This window comes from Portunus trituberculatus, chromosome 1 (assembly GCF_017591435.1).
Source record: "Portunus trituberculatus isolate SZX2019 chromosome 1, ASM1759143v1, whole genome shotgun sequence".
Classification (NCBI taxonomy): Eukaryota; Metazoa; Arthropoda; class Malacostraca; order Decapoda; family Portunidae; genus Portunus; species Portunus trituberculatus.
In genome coordinates this window covers 1720783-1744432 of record NC_059255.1, presented here as the reverse complement: position 1 = coordinate 1744432, position 23650 = coordinate 1720783, and the positions used below count along the sequence as shown (strand labels likewise).

Here is a 23650-nt window from a genome sequence, read left to right as displayed (position 1 = left end):
TTCTCTTATTATTTCTTGCTTTTCCCTTTACTTTAAATACACTTCTAGTATTTAGAATGCTAAATAATAAAAACGTTAATTTAGCCAAATAAATAGTAAATAGAGTATTTTGTACAAATTTTTTTGGACCACATCCCACATCCCCCCTATTATCTATTGTTTCTTATGAGAATTACTTGTTTGTTTTACGCGAATTTTGATACACACGATGCCTCTTGGAACACATCTATCGTAAATCGAGTTACCTGTATAGTCTTTAATGGCGATTGTGATGGTGGTGGTGGAGGCAATACCGTTGTAATGAAAAAATAAATAAACAAGTAAACGGAAAAAAGTAAAAGAAAAAATTCATAATGAAAAATGTTAGATTTTAAAATTCTAGTCCTGTCTAATATTAAAAAAAATTAACAAATGAAAAAATAAATAAATGCCACACACACACACACACATTGTATAGTGTATTGGTTAGCACGCTTGGTTCACAATTGAGAAGGACTGGGGGTTCGAGTCTCGGGTGCCCTGAGGCAGATGGGTGAGCCTGTCAATGAGTAGCCTGTATTCACTCTGCAGCAAGTAGGTGTAAGTGTGTGTGGTGTGGTGTGTGGTCTCAGTCCTACACGAAGATCAGTCTGAGCTCTGAGCTCTTTCCATAGGGAATGGTTGACTGGCAGACTAGCAGATGACTGACTGGTGAATGACCTTTTGTTCTTTTTTTTTTTTTTTTTTTTTTTTCTCTCCTCAATGTGATGGAGGAGGCGGCGACATGAATCATAAAATTTTTTTTGTCAATATTATTTACAATCAAAATAAAAAAAGGAAAAATAACAAATCCACCACAACTTAAAAACCAAACCATCTAAGACACCCACAAGCCTCCCCACCTCCCCACTTCACTCTTGCAAATATAAACATGGCGAACTATAGATCCTTTGAAACAGGGCGACCATCAAGAATGGCCTTAATATCATCAGCATCTAGAGTTTCATATTTCATCAGTGCTTCTGCAAGGGCTTTATGTTCCCTGGCATGCAATTTCAGTATAGCCTTGGCACGGTCAAAAGATTCCTGTAAGAGACAAGAGAGAGGTGATGGGTGGAATGAGCTGCAAACAGGAAGTGAGAGAAGGAAGGACTTAGAATATTGATAGAGGAGGTGATAGGAGAAACAATTGATTACATAAAAATAGATGAAACATAATAAATAGAAGGAAAAATTGAAACAAAAAATAATAAGGGCAAAGAATGAAAGACTTACAAAAATATCAATGGAAGAAATGATGGGGGCAAGGAGAGTATTCTAGAAGGAAAAACATGACTAAATATAGACACACACACACACACACACACACACACACACACACACAGATTCATCACACGTGTTCCTTCTCAACAGGTTATGGATTCTAACAATACTCCTTCCTCTCTCTCCCTATCTGCCGTCACATCTCTATTTCATCCTTGCTCCCTTGAGAAAACACCTGCCTTCTCTCCACTTTCTTGACCATTATTGTTAATCCCTCTTTCATCCACTCATTCATTTCCAACCATCCTTCTCTTTCCTTCTCCATGTAAATTTCACCAGCAGTCATACCCTGCATTCTCTCGCTAAAAATCATCTATGCTTGTCCGTATCTTTGATCCACTTTCCTCCATGATATTTCTAAATAAGGCAGCCTCCCACAATCATCAGGAGCATTCCATCAACTCCAAAGCTGTCTGTTACTCTGCATCACTATGTTTCATTGTGCTGTGTGCTTACAATATTCTATCTACATTACAAGGAGTGACATCAACTCACGCATCAATATAACATGATGTATCTATCCCATTTCCTCCACTTGCAACCAGCCAGGTATTATAGATCTAAAAAAAAAATAATGCCAACAAGCTAGAACAAAAACACTTACCTGCAGCAGCCTCTTGATCTCACTGTCAATGGCTTCCTTCGTAGAATGGCCAAGAGATTCACCAGTGCTGATAAGTTGCCCAGCGTTGTCTTCAAAGGTTCTCAGTCCAACCTTGTCACTCATTCCCAAATCTTTCACCATGTGCGTTGCGATGTTTGTGGCTTGCTGGAGGTTGAGAGAGAGGACGAGTGCAAGAAGTTTAGTTGAGAAGATAATTAATGAATAATAGAAAGCGAGTGGGTGATATGACAGAACCCTGAGGAACACCACTATTAACAGATTTAAGAGAAGAACAATGACCGTCTACCACAGCAGCAATAGAGCGGTCGGAAAGGAAACTTGAGATAAGGTTGCAGAGTAAGGATAGAAAACTTAGGAGGGCAGTTTGGAAATCAAAGCTTTATGTTCAGGTCAGTGTGTTGAGTGTGTTGAGTGGGAGGGGGATGTGGTTTTGTGGAAAATGTGGGGGAGATTATATAGCCATGACTCAATCATGCAAACTTACAATTAGGAGTGTGTGCGCATGCACACGCACGCACACACACACACACACACACACACGGTAGCTCAGTGGTTAGAGCGCTGGCTTCACAAGCCAGAGGACCGGGGTTCGATTCCCCGGCCGGGTGGAGATATTTGGGTGTGTCTCCTTTCACATGTAGCCCCTGTTCACCTAGCAGTGAGTAGGTACAGGATGTAAATCGAGGAGTTGTGACCTTGTTGTCCCGGTGTGTGGTGTGTGCCTGGTCTCAGGCCTATCCGAAGATTGGAAATAATGAGCTCTGAGCTCGTTCTGTAGGGTAACGTCTGGCTGTCTCGTCAGAGACTGCAGCAGATCAAACAGTGAATTACACACACACACACACACACACGGCCCGGTAGCTCAGTGGTTAGAGCACTGGCTTCACAAGCCAGATGACCGGTGTTCGATTCCCCGGCCGGGTGGAGATATTTAGGTGTGTCTCCTTTCACGTGTAACCCCTGTTCACCTGGCAGTGAGTAGGTACGGGATGTAAATCGAGGAGTTGTGACCTTGTTGTCCCGGTGTGTGCCTGGTCTCAGGCCTATCCGTAAGGTAACGTCTGGCTGTCTCGTCAGAGACTGCAGCAGATCAAACAGTGAATTACACACACACACACACACACACACACACACACACACACACACACACACACAAGAAATTGATGGAAGAAGGACTCGGTAAAGCCGAAAAAGAAAAAGAAAAGCTAAAAGATCTAGTTAACAAAGAAGAAGAAAGAGTACAAGACGTGATTAAAAAAGAAGTACAAGCATGGAGAATCCAAGATAAGAAAGACAAGGAATCATTTCAAGAAGTATTTCAAGAACAGTTAAAAGAAAGAGATGAAAATATGACAAGCAAAATGATAGGAGTCCTGAAGAAAATGAAAATTTAGTAAGAGAAATTGCGGAAAAAAAAGTGTAATTATTTTTGGACTGAAAGAAAAAAAAATGTTAAATATAGACCAAGAAGGGAAAAAGACGAAATGAAATCAGTAAAAGACCTACTAAAACATCTGAATGACGAGGATAGACAGAACTTAGAAGAGGAAGTAGAAGAAATCCATAGAATGGGACCATATCAAGAAGGAACAGTGAGACCAATTAAGATATTACTAAAATCACAAGCAGCAGCAGAAGTACTATATAGAAAAACAAAACTCAGAGAAACAGAAGGTTGCAAAGATATATATATATATATATAAGGAAAAATAGAAACGAGGAGGAAAGGAAGACACAATGAACTGGTGGCAGAAGCAAGAGAAAAAAATAATGAAAGGTCAGAGGAGGAGAAGAAGGCATTTTTTTGGAGAATTAAAGGAGACAGGAAATGGTATATAAAAGAGAAAGAAGAGAAAAAAATGGAACAAGTTTAACTAAAAATGATAAGAACAAGAGATTAAAAATGATGTATACAAACATAGATGGGATTTTATCTAGTAAATTAGAATTAAGAGATTACATAAAGAAAGAAGAACCAGATATTGTATGCCTGGTGGAAACAAAGTTAAATGAGGCAATAAAAATAGACATAGATAAAAGGTATAATATATGGAGGAGAGACAGAGTGGGTAAAGGAGGAGGAGGAGTCATGATGATGTTAAGGAAGGAGATAGTGGTAAATCAAGTGGAGTTTGGGGAAGGAAAATCAGAAATACTGTATGTTAAGATGCATATTAATAAAAAGGAGTTAACAATCATTGGAACATATGTGCCACCAAAACAAACTCATGGACTAACCAAGAATATAGAGACATGATAGATGACACAATAAGGAGTCTTACAAGAATCATTAAGGAAAGGAGAAAAGTGATATTGGTAGGAGATTTCAACTGTAAGGAGGTAGACTGGGAAAATTATGAAAGTGGTATGGGGAAGATGCCTGGGAGATAGATTCCTGAACCTAATGATAGATAATTTGATGGTCCAAAGAGTAAAGGAAAACACAAGATTCAGAGGAAACGATGAGCCGGCAAGATTAGACCTAGTTTTTACAAGGGATATACCAATTAACGATGATATAAGATACAAGTGCCCATTGGGAAAGAGTGACCATGTAATATTAGAAATGGATATAGAAGAAGGAAAGGAAGATAGAGATGAATCATACAAAGGAGACCGATTAAATTACAGAAAGGCTGATATTGAGAATCTCAAGAACTATTTTAAAACGTAAACTGGGAGGAGATGGAAAACTCATTAACGGTTCAAAAGAAATATAACTTATTTTTGGAAATATACAAAACTGGGGTCAGGGAATATGTTCCGAAATATAGACCTAAAGAAGAAGGAAAGAAAGATTGGTTTAATGCAAGATGTGCTAGGGCAAAGGAGAAACGAGATGGAGCATGGAAAAGGTGGAGAAGAAACAGAAATCCAGAAAATAAGGAAAACTTCAAAACAGCAAGAAATGAATATGCTAAGGTGAGAAAGGAAGAAGAAATGAACTATGAAAAGGACATTGTCGAAAAAAAAAAAGGAACAACCAAAATTGTTCTACAGATTCATAAATGGAAAAATAAGACAAAAAGAAACAATAGAAAGGTTAAAAGGAGAAAACGGAATGGTGGAAGACCCAAAAAGTATGGCAGAACTGTTAAATAGTAAATTTCATGAGGTCTTTACTAAGGAATCCAAATTTGAAAGACCACAGGGTAATAGAGAGACTGTCTATATGAAAGAGATTAAAGTAACCAAGCTTGAAATAAAAAGTTGATGACGGAATTAGATGAGGAAAAGGCAATGGGACCGGATGAAGTCTCAGGCAGAATACTGAAAGAATGTAGGGAAGAACTAGCAAGTCCAATATACAACATCATAAAATGCTCAATAGAAAATGGAACAGTGCCAGTGGAGTGGAAAAGAGCTGAGGTGGTTCCCATATATAAGAGCGGAAGGAAGGAAGAACCTTTAAATTACAGACCGGTATCACTAACTAGTGTAATATGCAAGATGTGTGAAAAGTAATAAAGAAGCAATGGATTGAGTTTCTTGAAGACAACAAAATATTATCAAATAGCCAATTTGGTTTTAGAAAAGGTCGGTCATGTGTGACAAATTTATTGAGTTTCTACTCTAGAATAGTTGATAAAGTACAAGAGAGAGAGGATGGGTTGACTGTATTTATTTAGATCTAAAAAAGGCTTTTGATAAAGTGCCACATGAAAGATTACTATGGAAGTTAGAGGAGAAGGGTGGCTTAAAAGGAAGCACATTGAGATGGATGAAGAATTACTTAAGGGGGAGAGAAATAAGGACGATAGTTAAAGATATGAAGTCCAAGTGGAGAACAGTAGACAGCGGAGTGCCACAGGGGTCAGTATTGGCACCAATACTTTTCTCGTATATATAAATGACATGCCAGAGGGAGTGAACAGCTACATAAATCTGTTTGCGGACGATGCGAAACTGTGCAGAGTCATTAAACAAAAAGAGGATTGTGAAATACTACAGGAAGACTTAAACAAGATCTGGAAATGGAGCAAAAAATGGGAGATGGAATTCAATGTGGACAAAAGCCATGTCATGGAAATGGGAAAAAGTGAAAAACGACCAGTGGGAATCTATAAGATGGGAGATGGAGTAGAACTAGAAAAAGTAAAAAAGGAAAAGGACTTGGGAGTGACAATGGAAGAAAATAATCAACCGGTAAGCCATATTGATAGAATTTTCAGAGAGACGTATAATTTGCTAAGGAATATTGGAGTAGCATTTCACTATATGGACAAGGAAATGATGAAGAAATTGATAAGTACTAAAATAAGACCTAGATTGGAATATGCAGGAGTTGTGTGGACTCCCATAAAAGAAACACATAAGAAAATTAGAGACTACAAAAATGGCTACAAGAATGGTTCCAGAATTTAAAGGGATGACATATGAGGAGAGACTAAAGGCAATGGATCTACCAACCTTGGAGCAGAGAAGAGAGAGGGATCTGATACAAGTTTATAAATTGATTAACGGAATGGATGAAGTGGATAATGAGAAACTGATCCTGAGAGAAGAATATGACTTTAGAAGCACAAGATCGCATAGTAAGAAACTAAGGAAGGGACGATGTCTGAGAGATGTTAAAAATTTAGTTTCCAAAGATGTGTTGAGACTTGGAACAGTTTGAGTGAGGAAGTGGTGTCAGCAAAGAGTGTACATAGTTTTAAAGAAAAATTGGATAAGTGTAGATATGGAGACGGGACCACACGAGCATAAAGCCCAGGCCCTGTAAAACTACAACTAGGTAAATACAACTAGGTAAATACACACACACACACACACACACACACACACACACACACACACACACACACACACACACACACACACACACACACCGTAGCTCAGTGGTTAGAGCGCTGGCTTCACAAGCCAGAGGACCGGGTTCGATTCTGGCCGGGTGGAGATATTTGGGTGTGTCTCCTTTGACGTGTAGCCCCTGTTCACCTAGCAGTGAGTAGGTACGGGAAGTAAATCGAGGAGTTGTGACCTTGTTGTCCCGGTGTGTGGTGTGTGCCTGGTCTCAGGCCTATCCGAAGATCGGAAATAATGAGCTCTGAGCTCGTTCCGTAGGGTAACATCTGACTGTCTCGTCAGAGACTGCAGCAGATCAAACCGTGAAACACACACACACACACACATGTAGTGTAGTGGTTAGCGAGCTCGACTCACAATCGAGAGGGTCCAGGTTCAAGTCCTGGAGGCGGCGAGGCAAATGGGCAAGCCTCTTAATGTCTGGGGTGTGTTCACCTAGCAGTAAATAGGTACGGGATGTAACTCGAGGGTTTGTGGCCTCGCTTTCCCGGTGTGTGGAGTGTGTTGTGGTCTCAGTCCTACCCAAAGATCGGTCTATGAGCTCTGAGCTCGCTCTGTAATGGGGAAGACTGGTTGGGTGACCAGCAGACAACCGTGGTGAATTAGTCTCTAACCATCTCAAACTCACTTCAAACCTTACTTCCTTTCCTCTCACACTCCTGTACTCCTACACTTCCCCAACACCCACCCACACCTCTCCTACAATTGCCCTTCTCACCTTAAGGTCAGATGAGGCCCCGGAGGTCACAGAATCACAGCCAAAGATGAGTTCCTCGGCAGCACGACCTCCCATCAGAGAATCCATCGTGGCCAGCATCTGAGACCGTGTCATGTGGTACTGCTCCTTGGCGGGAATGTAGGCAGTCTGTAGGGGCACAAGGGGTAAGGTTGGGGTCAGTATGTTATGTGTGAGGGGATGTGGATTTGTGTGGAAAAATATGGGGAGGATTTTTGGTTTTGTGAATAGAAAATGTGTTTTTGAGATGAATGTGTTTTCAAAGGAATTGAGTAGAACTTGTATTTTGAAAGGAACTGAGTAGAAACTTGTGTATTTTTTTTAAGGTTTGTAGGTAGAAAAATTATTTTCTTATTTTTTGTAGGGTTCAAATGTGTAAGAAAGTATTTTTTGAAAATTGAGTAATAAAGCTCTTTTAAAGAAATTAAGTAAAAAATTGTATTGAAGGTTTGTTGGTAGAAAGTGTAATTTGTGTCAATAATTGAATAGAAGTGTTTGTTTGCAATAAACAAAAACAAAAGTGTGCTTTGTCAATATATGAAGAAAGTTTTTTAATCAAAAGTTTTCTTGTTAATGAAAATAAAACTAAGAAAAAAAAAAATCTCCTTACATGACAAGCAATTTTTCCCTGCAATAAACATGAAAAATGTGTCTTTTGACATGTAAAGCACAAAACATACATTTACCATTCATTAATTCAGCCAATCAATTAGTCAGTCAGTCGGGCTATTCATACAGTGATCAGCTAGCCAGCTACCCAACCAACTAGTCTGCCTGCCAACTAGTCAGTCAGTCAGTCAGTCAGTCAGTCAGTCAGTCAGTCAGTCAGTCAGTCAGTCAGTCAGTCAGTCAGTCAGCCAGCCAGCCAGCCAGCCAGCCGGTCGGTCAGTTGGTTGGCCGGTCGGTTGGCCGGCTGACCAGCCAGCTAGCCAGCCAGCCAGCCAGCCAGCCAGCCAGCCAGCCAGCCAGCCAGCCAGTCAGCCAGTTAGTCAGCCAGTTAGTTAGCTAGCTAGCCAGCCAGCCAGCCAGCCAGCCAGCCAGCCAGCCAGCCACTCCAGACCTTCACCATCCATCTTAACCCTCACTTACATGACCAAGAGAGGGGCCACGTGGGCCCTCCCTCTCCCCCTCACTTACATGACCAAGAGAGGGGCCACGTGGGATGATGGTGACCTTGTGGAGGGGATGTGAGTCCCTGGTGTAATAAGCAACCAGTGTGTGACCTCCCTCATGGTAAGCTGTGACCAGGTTTGCTTCCTCGTCAGGGATGCGTGACTTCCTTTCGGGCCCTGTTAGGTTAGCATGATAGGGTGAATGGAAGAAAAGTTTAGTTATACTACGGGAGGGGAACAAATAATACAATTAAAGAGGAAAAAGATCTTGGAGTGATTATACAGGAAAATCTGAGCCCTGAAAAACACATTAGCAATATATTTGGATTATCATATAAAATGTTGACTAATATAAGAGTGGCATTTCAATTCATGGAAAAAAATTATCACAAGCATGATATGTCTAAAGCTGGAATATGTAGCTGTGGTGTGGTCTCCAAGCTCTAAAAAAAAAAAATACATGAAGATTTGAACGGATACAGAAGACTGCTACACAGATGGTGCCGGAACTAAAGGACAGCTGAAGGAAATGGGACTGTCAACCTTACAAGATAGAAGAGAATGAGGGGACCTAATAACAATGTTCAGGATAGTCAATGGCATTGAAAAGGTAGACAAGGAAGACTTGGTGATGGTGACAAAAGATGGAAGGATAAGAGGACATGTAAAGAGATCAGGATGAGGCAGTGTGTGAAGGATACTGGAAAATACAGTTTTCCATGTAGAACAGTGGAAAAGTGGAATACATTGAATAATAAAGTTGTTACAGCACATACTGTGCAGAACTTTAAGGAAAAAATTGGATACATGGAGACTTTTTTTTATTAATGTTACAGCCTATAGCACCTGCAGGCACACTTGAAGAGTGTGGGAAGCACTGTTCAGTGGTGGGCATATTAGGGCCCATATCACCACCCAAGCACATCTTTGGTGTAATCACCTAGAACTTGAGTATCATGGTGACATGTAGCTAACTTTAAACCACTCCACAAATGGCTTAGTTTCGAAGTGGTAAAAGGTAGGATTTGAACCTACGCATGGACGTCTTTCTGATCCCACACTCACCACCTTATCCACTACACCACTGCCTCCCTGGAGACATGACACTATGAGCCCTGCTTGAACCCTGTACAATACAACTAGGTAAATACAACTAAGTAAATACACACACACACACACACACACACACACACACACACACACACACACACACACACACACACACACACACACACACAGAGACTACAAAAAATGGCTACAAGAATGGTTCCAGAATTTAAAGGGATGACATATGAGGAGAGACTAAAGGCTATGGATCTACCAACCTTGGAGCAGAAAAGAGAAAGAGGGGATCTGATACAAGTTTATAAATTGATTAACGGAATGGATGAAGTGGATAATGAGAAACTGATCCTGAGAGAAGAATATGACTTTAGAAGCACAAGATCGTATAGTAAGAAACTAAGGAAGGGACGATGTCTGAGAGATGTTAAAAAGTTTAGTTTCCGCAAAGATGTGTTGAGACTTGGAACAGTTTGAGTGAGGAAGTGGTGTCAGCAAAGAGTGTACATAGTTTTAAAGAAAAATTGGATAAGTGTAGATATGGAGACTGGACCACACGAGCATAAAGCCCAGGCCCTGTAAAACTACAACTAGGTAAATACAACTAGGTAAATACACACACACACACACACACACACACACACACACACACACACACACACACACACCGCGTAGTGTAGTGGTTAGCACGTTCAACTCACAATCGAGAGGGTCAGGTTCGAGTCCCGGTAAGCAGCGAGGCAAATGGGAAAGCCTCTTAATGTGTGGGGTGTGTTCACCTAGCAGTAAATAGGTACGGGGTGTAACTGGAGGGGTTGTGGCCTCGCTGTCCCAGTGTGTGGAGTGTGTTGTGGTCTCAGTCCTACCCGAAGATCGGTCTATGAGCTCTGAGCTCGCTCCGTAATGGGGAAAACTGGCTGGGTGACCAGCAGACGACTGAGGAGGTGAATTACACACACACACACACACACACACACACACACACAGATCATGATCATACGAGATGGACGTCCACACTACACTCCATTCTGATATTATTCCAAGCCACCAAGAATATCCATTCTGATATTATTCCAAGCCACCAAGAATATCTTTTAACTAGAGTGTTAACTAAAGGTAAGAGGTGTTTTAGTGCTGTTCCGGCTAGGTGGCAGGATTAAAATCTCAATAACATGGAAAAAAGGAGCTAGAAACAAAGTGAGAACCAAAATGGACGAAGGCAAGGAGTGTTGGTTTACATCATCTGGTAGGTTTGAATTTCCCCTAGACATGATTTCTCAGGCTTCAGACTGAAGGACAGGTTTGATGACCAAAACACCAGACAGTCTATTGAGGAGGACAGTCATACACCTGGAGAACCTAGTGAAAGAACTAATGGCCAAGCTAATAATTGTGGAAAAGGACAAGAAGATCATGAAGGCAAACATGGAAGTGAGGAAGAAAAACTCTGATGAGCTGAAAAACAAAGTTTGTGCAAGTGAAAAGAAAATGGAAGATAATGAAGATTAAGTGAGCAAAATACATGAAAAGCAAAATTGTTAAAAGATGGACTAAGATCAACAGGAAGTTAGTTTTAAAAAGATTATGGCAGAATCTGCCAAGGAAAGGGAACTGGAGGTTGCCAAAAGGTAGTAAATGTAATTTAGGAAAAGGAAAATTTGATTAGGAATACTGTGGAAAATAAAAGTGCTTTGTTATGTTTGGATGAAAGGAAAAAGTTATGCCAATTAAACACGAGAGAAGAATACGAGAAAAAGCAGACTCAGAAAGTAGTGATGGAGGTGAAGGATGATGAAAAAGGCAAGAGACTGAGTGAAGAAATTGAAGAAGTCTATGGACTGAGGAAATATGAGGCAGGAAAAACAATCTTATTCTAATTTTGAACGGATTAGAATAAGATTGCAAGCAGGCGCTGAGGAAATCCTGGCAGGCTCATGGAGGCTGTGAAGGAAAGAAGCATATAAAAGTGTATGGTTGAGACACAATCTAAATGAAGATGGAAAAGCTAAGCTCAAGCAGCTTTGGGAAACAGCCAAAGAAAAAAACTTAAACGAAACAGCAGAGCAGAAGACAACCTAGTACTGGAAGGTCAAAAACATGAGAGTAAGGAAGTGGTACACAAGGAGAGAGAACAAAAGTAAAATAAGTATCACTGTAGAAGAGGAAGAGTACTAAAAATTGAATAAACAAATGTAAATGGTATTTTAATGGCAAAAATATAGTGAAATGATTATGTAAGAAAAAATAAGCCTGACATCGTGGGATCAACTGAAACAAAATTGTATGGAGGGCTTGAAGCACTACTTATTAGGGAAAACAGATACAATATATATAAAAAAGAACAGAAACAAAAAAGGAGAAGTGATGTTACTTATAAAGAAAGAGCTGCAGGTGGATGAAATAACTTAAGGAGTGCTGAAATGCTGTAAGCATGAGTAAGAATTCATGGAGAAGGAAAAAGGAACTTTGCCTTTGTTTACATCCCACACAAAACAAACTCATGGGGAAATGAAGAATACGAGAATATGCTTAGTGATACCAGGAAATGTTTATAGAGACTAACTGAAAGGAATAAAAACATAACAGTGATGGGTGACTTTATTGCAAGAATATAGTTTGGGAAGACCTGACAACTGTGGGAGGAGAAACATCTTGGGGACAAATGCTATTCAATCTGGCAGTAGACAATATTCTAACTCAATGGGTGAGGGACAGCACAAGGTATAGAGCAAATGAAGAACCATCACGATTGGACTTAGTATTTACTAAAGGACCAGAGATACCCCATAACTTGGAATATAAGAGTCCACTCAGTAAAAGTGACCATGTATTGCTTGAATTCAGGCTGAAAAAAGGACTGGAAGAAATAAGGAATGAAGACTATGAAAATAGAAGGTACAATTACAGTAAAACTAACTTTGCAGAATTAAGGAAATACTTTGAACAGCTAGACAACTGAATTTTATATATTTGACAAGTGGAATATTTTTAATGGAGAAGTATAATGAAGGAATAATGAAACATGTGGCAATCAAGAAAACAGACAAGCCTAGACACAAGGAGTGGCTTAACAGAAGATGTGAGTTAGCAAGGATGGAAGCGAAAAAGCCTTGAATAGATGGAGAAGAAATAGAAGACCAAATCATTGGTTAGACTACACCCGGAAAAGAAACAAGTATGTCAACATTTAGAGAATGGAACAGATAAACTATGAGATGGATATAGTGGATAAATGTAAAGACCAGCCAATAGTGTTTTATACAGATATGCAAACGGCACGCTGAAAAACAAAAGAGAAATACACAAACTAAAATACAATAATGAACAGTGACTTTCATTGTCAGAAGATAAAACAGAAGTTATGAATAGTGACTTCCATTGTCAAACCCCAGTAGAATTAACTGATGATGTTCATTAAATAAAAGTGTCAGTAGAGGAAGTAAGAAAAATAAAGGAAGAACAAAATGTGAGGAAAATCTCAGGTCCCAATGGAGTGTCACATTGGATTTTTTTATCTTTTTTATTTATTTATTTTTTTTAAGGAGAGAAGGCCAAGGGCAACAAAATATTTAAAAATAAAGGCCCACTTGAATGTTGGTTCTCTAGAAGATAGGCAAAGGGTTAGCCAGAATTAGGGAGCAAATGTCTTGAAACCTCCCTCTTAATAGAAGTACAAGTTGTAGGAAGACAGAAATACAGAGACAGGCAGGGAGTTCCAGAGTTTACCAGTGAAAGGTATGAATGATTGAGAGTACTGATTAACTCTTGCATTAGAGAGCTGGACAGAAAAGAGGAAGAAGAAAGCCTTGTACAGCGAGGCTGCAAATGGAGGAGAGGCATGCAGTTAGCAAGATCAGTAGAACAGTTAGCATGAAAATAGTGATAAAAGATAGAAAGAAATGCAACATTTCTGCGGTGAGAAAGAGGCTGAAGGCAGTCAGTCAGAGGAGGGGAGTTGATGAGATAAAAAGCTTTTGATTCCACCCTACGAGTATCTATTAATACTGTGTGACTGGAATCCCCCCAAACATGCGAAGAGTACTCTATAAAGGGGCAGATAAGACCCTTGTACAGAGTAAGCAGTTGGAGGGGCAAGAAAACTGGTGGAGACATTGCAGAACGCCTAACTTCATAGAAGCTGTTTTAGCAAGAGATGAGATGTGAAGTTTGCAGTTAAGATTATGAGTAAAGGACAGACTGAAGATATTCAGTGTAGAAGAGGAAGACAGCTGAGTGTCACACACACACACACACACACACACACACACACACACACACACACACACACACACACACACACACTCACCCATTAGTACTTTATCCCTGGCTGCCTCGAGGTGTTTCATTGACACAGCATCCACCTGGTCAGCTGCGGCCCTCAGTGCTGCCTGGTTTGTTACATTCTTGATGTCCGCACCTGGGAAGTGTTTGATTAGGTTAGGTTAGGTTGGGATTGGTTACATTAGGTTAAACTAATCTTTTTAATGTTATAGCCTACAGCACCTGTAGGTATACTTGAAGAGTGTGGGAAATGCTGTTCAGTTTCTACCCATTAGCAGTGCAGGCAATCTTATTGATAGTGGTACCCATACCAGGGCCCATATCATCACCAAAGTGCATCTTTGGTTTAAAGCAATTACACCTCCACCTGGAACCTGGTTATCATGGTGACATGTAGGTAACTTTAAGCCACTCCACAAATAACATAGTTTCAAGACGGCACATGATGGGATTCGAACCTACGCATGGATGTCTGCCAGAGCCAATGCTCACCACCTTATCCACTACACCACCGTGTGTGTGAGAGAGAGAGAGAGAGAGAGAGAGAGAGAGAGAGAGAGAGAGAGAGAGAGAGAGAGAGAGAGAGAGAGAGAGAGAGAGAGAGAGAGAGAGAGAGAGAGAGAGAGAGAGAGAGAGAGAGAGAGAGAGCAGGCCCAAGACCTCTAGACTGACACTCCAGTCAGACAAACAGGCAGCACTGCTATGCATGGTAATGGTTTAGTGTAACTTTCATAAATGGAAATAAAATGAAAGACATCAAAGGAACTTATGTGTATGAGATTGCCAAAGATGAGGAGGCAGGTAGGTGTGTAACCTGGCCTTTCATACAGGCAGACTGGCAGCTTCAACAACTTTGTGTGTTGGTGAATTCTACCTTTGGATGATTCAACTGGAAACATCTTTGAAATTCTACTTAAGAATGTTGAATTTGAATTTAAAGTGTGGGCCATTGTACCCACTGCTAGACTCAAGGTGAAAGTGTTAGTAGGAAAGATGACACTGAGGCCGCGGAAACTGTAGTAACAATATACAGGGTGGGGCAAATCAAATGCCCGAGTTTTGATAGGCTATTAGGAAAAGTAAAACAATACTTACAGAATTATTTGTTGTTTTATTTGAATCAGTATACAATGCCGTTTGTGTGATCACTTTTTGAAGATGGCATCAGGAAGATGGTGGCCATCTGTAGCGATGCATTGTTGAAGGCGATGTCTCAAGTTTTCGGCTGCTCTTCGACACATCTCAAGGGGTATTGCAGTGATTTTCTCCCGAATTCGCATCTTCAATTCTTCCAAATTGTGTGGCCGATTTCACCGCTCCATTCCCCTAAAGTTACTGTTTGGTGTGCAGTTTACAAATTTGGGGTAATTGGACCTTATTTCTTTGAGAAGGATGGAAGATCTGTCACCGTCAACTCTCAACGTTATCTTGCGATGTTGGAAGACTTTTTTGAACCAAAATTGGAAGAATTAAGTGAGGAAACAAATCTGGGAGACATCTGGTTCCAACAAGATGGAGCAACAGCCCACACTGCTCAAGTTGCAATGGTCAAATTGCGACAGATGTTCCCGCACGCCTGCCTCGGAGGGGTGATGTCGAGTGGCCCCCACGCTCACCTGATTTGAGCATTTGCGATTTTTCCTGTGGGGATATCTCAAGGAGAAAGTGTTCAGAAGTTGGCCACACAATTTGGAAGAATTGAAGATGCGAATTCGGGAGGAAATCACTGCAATACCCCTTGAGATGTGTCGAAGAGCAGCCGGAAACTTGAGACATCGCCTTCAACAATGCATCGCTACAGATGGCCACCATCTTCCTGATGCCATCTTCAAAAAGTGATCACACAAACGGCATTGTATACTGATTCAAATAAAACAACAAATAATTCTGTAAGTATTGTTTTACTTTTCCTAATAGCCTATCAAAACTAGGGCATTTGATTTGCCCCACCCTGTATCACACATTGTCTTAACCTGCTCCTCACAGAAAAGTGGTGACCAGGCAAGCTTATCATAGGAAAGGTCTGCCACAAGGTATTTGTTTACTCCACCTATATTGGACTTATTCCAGGAGCTTGCTGTGGCCAAGACACCCAACAGTCCACACTGGAGATGCAAAGTCTAGGAAAGCTCTCACATCAGACATAAAGAGGTGACATGAAGTTTACTGAGCAGCAAGCTGTAGATTTCAGAAAGTTTGCACTACTGCACATCTTACATCTTAAATTTTAAGTCATTGTGAACTATTACTCCATGGAGTTGATGAGAAGAACAAGGATTTATTGGACTGCCATTAAAGTTGCAGAAAGGAGTATAGAGAAACTGGACATGATGGCACGCTGCCTGACAAAACAGAGACGGACACATTTACCGGTGGAAAGGCTCAGCCACCACGAGGCAGCTAGTGATGGCAACAAGTCAATGCTGTTCTACATGTGAGGGAGAAACTGAGACCAAGTTGGTGGAGGAGGTGAAGAACTAAAGATAACTTACTTGATAACAATCTGCAAACATTTTGTAACTACAGTACAGTAAGTCCTCATTATATGGTACATATGTGTTCCAGCATGTTGAAAGTCACTCCTACAGACATGAAAATCCATGAAAATAGTCATATAAAAAAATGTAAAGTACTGCACAAAAGAAATAAACAGAAAATGCTTTTATTTATCTTTCACTCGCCATGCATTCTATCAGATGACGTCCCTCCCGAGGCTAAGGGACTGTAGGGATTTCAGTCCTTACTCATAATATCCACAAAAAACATGCCATAAGAATTTCACTTGTGTTCTGTGGGTAATGCAGGAAGAGACTGATTGTTGTGGTGGCCGAGCAGTGTGGTGGCGCTACAGTACAGTGTAAACAAAACAGTAGCAGATACCGTATCTGTGAATTTTTCTTACTATAAATAGAAACAAGGGTAGTAATTACCAAACACCATAATTGTGAATTTACCGAATAACGAAGTACCATATAATGAGGACTTACTGTATATTGGATATGAAAGGTGAGGTTATTTAGGGATAGGTTACTTTACATACAGCTTAATTATCACTCCTCCTCCTCCTCCTCCTCCATCACCACACCACTCCTCACCTGTGAAGCCAGTGGTGCCGCGGGACAGCACAATCTTGTCCACATCATCGCCCATCTTCACCTTACCCAAGTAGTACTCAAAGATCTCCTTCCGCCCTGCCAGGTCAGGGATGGGCACCTGCAGGAGAGAGAGAGGGGAGGAGTGGCTGAGTGGAAGGGCTGGCTGGATAGAGATGGATGGAAGGATGGTGTCTCTCTGTTTGCTTGCTTATCTCTCTCTCTAAATCTAAATAAAATTATAGATAGTGTGTTGTTTCTCTCTCTCTCTCTCTCTCTATTAACTACCCTCTTCTATCTGTCCCTCCCAAACACACACACCTGACCCACTCCCACATACCTGCACCTCCACATCAAAACGTCCAGGCCTCAACAAAGCCTTATCCAGGTCATCCCTCCTGTTGGTGGCGCCCAGAACTATCACTCCTTCATTCTTGTGGAAACCGTCCATTTCAGAGAGCAGCTGGTTGATGGTCTGGTTGGCGTAAGGGTGCAACACTGAGTTAGACCTCTTGGCGCCCACTGAGTCAATTTCGTCAATGAAGATCACACAGGGAGCTCGCATCTTGGCCGCTCCTGTTAGGGGAGGAGACAGTGTTAGAGGTTCAGAGATGTTGTGTGTGGAAGGGGCACAGATAAAGGTAGAGGGGAGTATACTGAGAAAACAGGAATAGAAATGAGGTACTGAGGTGGTATACTATAGCCTAACCTAATGTGATTTCAACTAATGTAACTTGATTGAGTGTAATAACTGAGAGTGGGCTTGAAATTGAGAGACTAAAGACAGGTTTACATCTGTCAATATGCAGCTGGAATTGCAAATTGGTAGAGTTTCTGACTGAATATTGGTGCATAGCGACTAGAGAAACCAGTCGAAAACAAGACCGACAGAAAAAATAAATCCTAGAAAATATTTAAAAAATCCAGAAAAAATATAAATCCTAGAAAAAAAAAAAAAAAAAAAATCCTAGAAAATATTTGAAAAATCCAGAAAAAAAATCCTACAAAATATCAAGAAAATCCAGAAAAATATAAATCCTAGAAAATATTAAAGAAATCCAGAAAAAATAAATCCTAGAAAATATAAAAAATCCAGAAAAATATAATCCTAGAAAATCCTGAAAAAATGAAAAAAAATCCAGATAATAAATCCAATAAAATACTAGAAAAAAATAAAACCCAGAAAAATAAATATTATAGAAAATATTAAAAAGATCAAATTAAAAAAATAAAAAGATAAATTCCTACAAAATGAAAAACAAAAATGATAAATCCTGCAAAAAGTAAAGAAATTCTAGAAAATACTGGAAAAATAAATCAATAAATTCTAGAAAATACTGGAAAAATAAATCAATAAATTCCAGAAAATGATGAAAAAAATCAATATTCTAGAAAATACTGAAAAATAAATTAATAAATTCTAGAAAATACTGAAAAAAAAATCAATAAATTCTAGAAAATGCTGAAAAAAAATCAATAAATTCTAGAAAATACTGAAAAAATAAATCAATAAATTCTAGAAAATACTGGAAAAAAATCAATAAATTCTAGAAAATACCAAAAATAAATCAATAAATTCTAGAAAATACTGGAAAAATAAATAAATAAAAATAAAAAGTAAGTAAATTCTAGAAAATATTGAAAAAAGGAGACAAATAAATGAAAATAATAAAAATCCTGGAAAATAATAAAAAAATAACAGAAAAAATAGAAAACATGAAAAAAATATATATAAAAAAATGAGAAAAAATGAAATAAAACCCCAAAAAAAGAAAAAAAAAATAGAAATAGAAAAATAAATAATAAATAAAAATATGAATACTAAGAGAAAAAATTAAATGAAAGAAAAAAAGAACCAAAAAAAAAAGGCAGAGGAAAAAATCAGTAAAAAAATATACAAAAGAAACAAAAATAAGGAAAAATAGAAAAAAAATGAGAAAAATGAAAATAAAAAATTGAAACCAAAATGAGAAAAATAAAAGCAGAAAATATATAAAAAAAAAAAAAAAATAAATAACTAAAAAATATAAATGAGAAAAATGAAATAAAACCAAAACAGAAATTGAAAATAAGAGAAAAATTAAATAAAGAAGAAAATATAAAAAAATAAGGAAAGAAGAAAAGAAAAAAAACAAAGAAAACAAAAAGAGAAAAAACTCAAAAAATAAATAAACAAGAAAGATAGGTAGAAGAAGAAGAAGAAGAAGAAGAAGAAGAAGAAGAAGAAGAAGAAGAAGAAGAAGAAAAAGAAGAGGCTACTGGTGAGGAAGATTAGATTAGGTTAGGTTAGGTTAGGTCAGGTTGTATATAATAAATAATAAACACGAAATAAAAAACAAAACAAAACCAATAAAAGCAACAAAATACTGGGTTAGGTTGATTAGGTTAGGTTAAATACAATAACAAACAAAAGGAGAGAAACACACACACACACACACACACACACAAAACCAAATAAAATAGCAACAAAACACTCACTGAAAAGATCTCGACCCTTCTTGCCCCTTGGCCGACCAGAATCTCATCAAATTCCGGCCCTGCAGCGTGGAAGAAAGGGACCCCTGCCTCCCCTGCCACAGCCCGGGCCAGCAGAGTCTTCCCAGTGCCAGGGGGTCCCACCAGTAACACCCCCTTAGGCAACTCAGCCCCCAGGGAGGTGAACTTCTCAGGGTTACGAAGAAACTCAACGATTTCCTGAAGTTCTTGTTTTGCTTCATCGACCTAAAGAGATTTTTTAAAATTTATTATTTGTGTTTTCGGTGGTTTGTGTGTGTGTGTGTGTGTGTGTGTGTGTGTGTGTGTGTGTGTGTGTGTGTGTGTGTGTGTGTGTGTGTGTGTGTGTGTGTGTTTTGCTCATTTTGTAAGCGTTTCATGTGTTAGACAGTGTTTTGTGAGTGTTTCTGTATGCCTTGATTTTGTTTTGTTTCATTTTGGTGTTTGGTTTGTTTGTATTGCTTTGTTTGTTTGGTGATGTAAACAAAGTTATACACACTTACACGTGTAAACACACACAACAACAAAATAAAAAAAATTATTTATTTATTGTTCAACTAACCTAACCTAACATATACAAACACATGCACACGCGCGTGCACACACACACACACACACACACACACACACACTAAGGAATATTGGAGTAGCATTTCACTACATGGACAAAGAAATGAAGAAGAAATTGATAAGTACTATAATAAGACCCAGATTGGAATATGCAGGAGTAGTGTGGACCCCTCATAAAAAGAAACACAAAAGGAAGTTGGAGAGACTACAAAAAAAATGGCTACAAGAATGGTTCCAGAATTTGAAGGGATGACATATGAGGAGAGACCAAAGGCTATGGATCTACCAACCTTGGAACAAAGAAGGGAGAGAAGAGATCTGATACAAGTTTATAAATTGATCAACGGAATGGACCAAGTGGATAATGAGAAACTGATCCTGAGAGAAGAATATGACATTCAAAGCACAAGATCGCATAGTAAAAAGCTGAGAAAAGGAAGATGTCTGAGAGATATTAAAAATATAGTTTCCATAAAGATGTATTGAGACGTGAACAGTTTAAATGAAGTAGTGTCTGCAACGAGTGTGCATACTTTTAAAGTAAGATTGGATAAGTGTAGATATGGAGACGGGGCCACACAAGCATAAAGCCCAGGCCCTGTAAAACTACTAGGTAAATACAGCTAGGTAAACACAAACACACACACACAGCTCAGTGGTTAGAGCGCTGGCTTCACAGCCAGATGACCGGGTTTGATTCCCCGGCCGGGTGGAGATATTTGGGTGTCTCTCCTCACGTAGCCCCTGTTCACCTAGCAGTGAGTAGGTACGGGATGTAAATCGAGGAGTTGTGACCTTGTTGTCCCGGTGTGTGGTGTGTGCCTGGTCTCAGGCCTATCCCAAGATCGGAAACAATGAGCTCTGAGCTCGTTCCGTAGGGTAATGTCCGGCTGTCTCGTCAGAGACTGCAGCAGATCAAACAGTGAAACACACACACACACACACACACACGCAAGACACTGAGCCGACAAGACATCCCTGAGCAGCTCACAAGGAAAAGCTACAACAGGAGTTGGAGCATGACCTAGATGTATGTACATGGGGGGGGGCTATAGGTTCTCCTGTCTCAATAATAAAGTAAGTTTTAAATTGTATAGATGAAAAAAAAATAAAAATAAAAAAGAGAGAAAGAGAGAGATGGAACTGAGTAGTGTTGGCAGATGTATGACAGAATCAAAACATACACCATCGTGTGAAAACCATCGGAACATTGAAACACCTGTTGGGCTAAGGAAACTGACTGAGGATATTATGGACAAGGATTTTTCTGGATTTAGGGATGAAAGAGGTAGTATGAGGAGGTTGATCAACATAGAAAGAGAGTTAAGGTACATGAGGAAGTGATCTCAAGTTTAATGGACAAGCAGGACAGATTGACAATGGAAAACACAGAGCTGAGATTGGGATTGGTAGAATGTGAGAAGGTCAATGTAACCAATCAGGGATTAAAGAAGGAGATACAAGAAATAAAACAAATTGATGTACTAAAAGCCACATGTCAAGACTATGAAAACTCCTTAAGGAGCTTACAGGTAAAAGTACAGGATGGGATTGTGGATAGGGTGAAAGGTGGAATGGCTGAAAACAATCTGAAGGAATTATGAAATGCATGGAAGCAAGAACAGGAAGAGGAAAAAGTTACATTTTCAGAGGTAGTAAAGAGACTAATTCAGGAAAACACAAAAGTTGCTGTAATACAAGTAATTAAAGAGAAAGAAGATCTTGTGTGAGATACAGTGGATAAGAGGAAAACTTTTGTGATTTTTGGGATGAAGGAAAAGAAAAATTCAAACAAATTCACAAGAGAATGTGGAGAGAATTGGCCAAAACTATTACCAAACAAGTTCAAGACGGCATGCAAGAGCTGAACCAGGAGGTGGAGGAAATGAGGAAGTGATCCGGCTAGAAAGATACAGTGTAGGGGGTAGAAGACCAATGAAAGTGAGAATGAGATCCCAAGTGGCAATAGAGGAAATTATGGCTAGGAAAGGGAAGCTGGCCAATGACTCTGAACACAAGGATATATGAATAAAAAGATATATGAACCTAGAGGAGAGGGAAAAGGAGAAAGTGTTAAGAAATGAAGCAAAAAAAAAAAACAAGAAAAGGACAGAGATCAAGAAAAAGAACTTTTAATGGAGGGTCCTGAATATGAGACTAAAGTGGTACCTACGGAAGAAAGAAGAGGTCGTGGAGGAGGCAAGAAATTAAGAGTGATTCATACTAATATAGGTGGGTTGTTATCCAGCACGTTGGAGGTTAGGGATTATTTGAAACAGAAAAAGCCGGATGTATTGTGCATTGCTGAAACAAAACTAAGAGAAGAGATCCATGTTAACTTTAAGGAGGAGGAATATAATAGCTGGAGAGACAGGAAGGATAAAGGGGGACGAGGAGTGCTAATCGTGATTCACAATAATATATGTGTGGAGGATGTGCAATATGGTGAGGACAAAGTGGAAGTAATTGGAGTAACAATCAAAACAGAGAAACTGAAGGAAAGAAAAATCATAGTTACATATATAAAACCTAACACAAATACATGGGGAACTGAAGAACATCAAGATATGCAAGAGAGGTGATTAAGTGTTTAGATAACATGATAAGAAGAGATGGAAGAATACTTTTAGTTGGAAACTTTGACTGTAAAAAAGTAAACTGGAGAGAGATGGAAGTAATGGATAATGCTGGACAGTGGAGCAAGGAAGTGTTACAGGTGATTATGGTAAATACAATGGACCAGTGGGTGGAGGAGTCACCAAGGTACAGGGGAAGAAGAACCATCGTTGCTTGACCTTGTATTCATAAAGAAACCAGAGCCCCCTCCAATCATACAATACCTTAGTCCAATGGGAAGAAGTGATCATGTGACATTAGAGAGAGATGCAAATACAAGAGGAGGAAGGGATTAGTTACAGAGATGACTACGAAGGAGAGAGATTAAATTATGCAAGAGCAGATTTTGAAAAATGAATGATCTTTTTTGCTGATATTGAGTGGAGAAACATTATGTACGGAAAGACAATACAAGGGAAAAATGAAATATTCTTACAGAAATATAATGAAGGAGTAAAAAATATGCACCTTTTTATAGAGATAAGAAAAAAATTCATGCTTGGTACAATGCTAGATGCACAGAAGCTAAAAAGGCAAAAGATAAAGCTTGGAAGAAACTCATAAAACAGAGAAATGACAATAACAGACGGCAGTATAGGGATGCAAGAAATGAATATATTAGAGTAAGGAGAGGAAGAAGGAAACTTTGAGAAAGATGTGGTGAATAAAAGCAAAGACGAACCCAAACTTTTCTACAAGTTTATAAATGGCAAAATGAAGAACAAGGAAACAATAGAAAAAATAATTAAAGGAGGGAAGACATACCAAACAGAGAAGGAAATGTGTGAAATAATGAATGAAAGCTTCAAAATGGTGTTCACTGCAGAAGATTTCACAGAACCTAATAGGACATTGTATTGCCAAGGATTACAGGAAATCACAGTGCACAAGGAGGATATTGGAAGATTATTGGATAAGTTGGATGTCAGAAAAGCAATGGGGCCAGATGGTGTAT

The 23650-nt window shown here is 39.2% G+C and overlaps 1 protein-coding gene across 1 annotated transcript in view; it reads right to left on the bottom strand.

Moving 5' to 3' along the window:
• Nucleotides 1–889: 889 nt before the first annotated feature.
• Nucleotides 890–23650, bottom strand: part of LOC123514472 (ATP-dependent zinc metalloprotease YME1L-like) — a 38972-nt gene continuing 16211 nt past the window's right edge. The window contains exons 10-17 of the mRNA XM_045272760.1: nucleotides 19491–19737; nucleotides 17357–17592; nucleotides 17020–17137; nucleotides 13950–14060; nucleotides 8607–8758; nucleotides 7452–7598; nucleotides 1907–2071; nucleotides 890–1065 (exon numbers count right to left, since the gene is read on the bottom strand). Coding sequence (XP_045128695.1) covers nucleotides 919–1065; nucleotides 1907–2071; nucleotides 7452–7598; nucleotides 8607–8758; nucleotides 13950–14060; nucleotides 17020–17137; nucleotides 17357–17592; nucleotides 19491–19737 — 1323 coding nt within the window. The 3' untranslated portion in view covers nucleotides 890–918. The remainder of the gene's footprint in view (nucleotides 1066–1906; nucleotides 2072–7451; nucleotides 7599–8606; nucleotides 8759–13949; nucleotides 14061–17019; nucleotides 17138–17356; nucleotides 17593–19490; nucleotides 19738–23650) is intronic.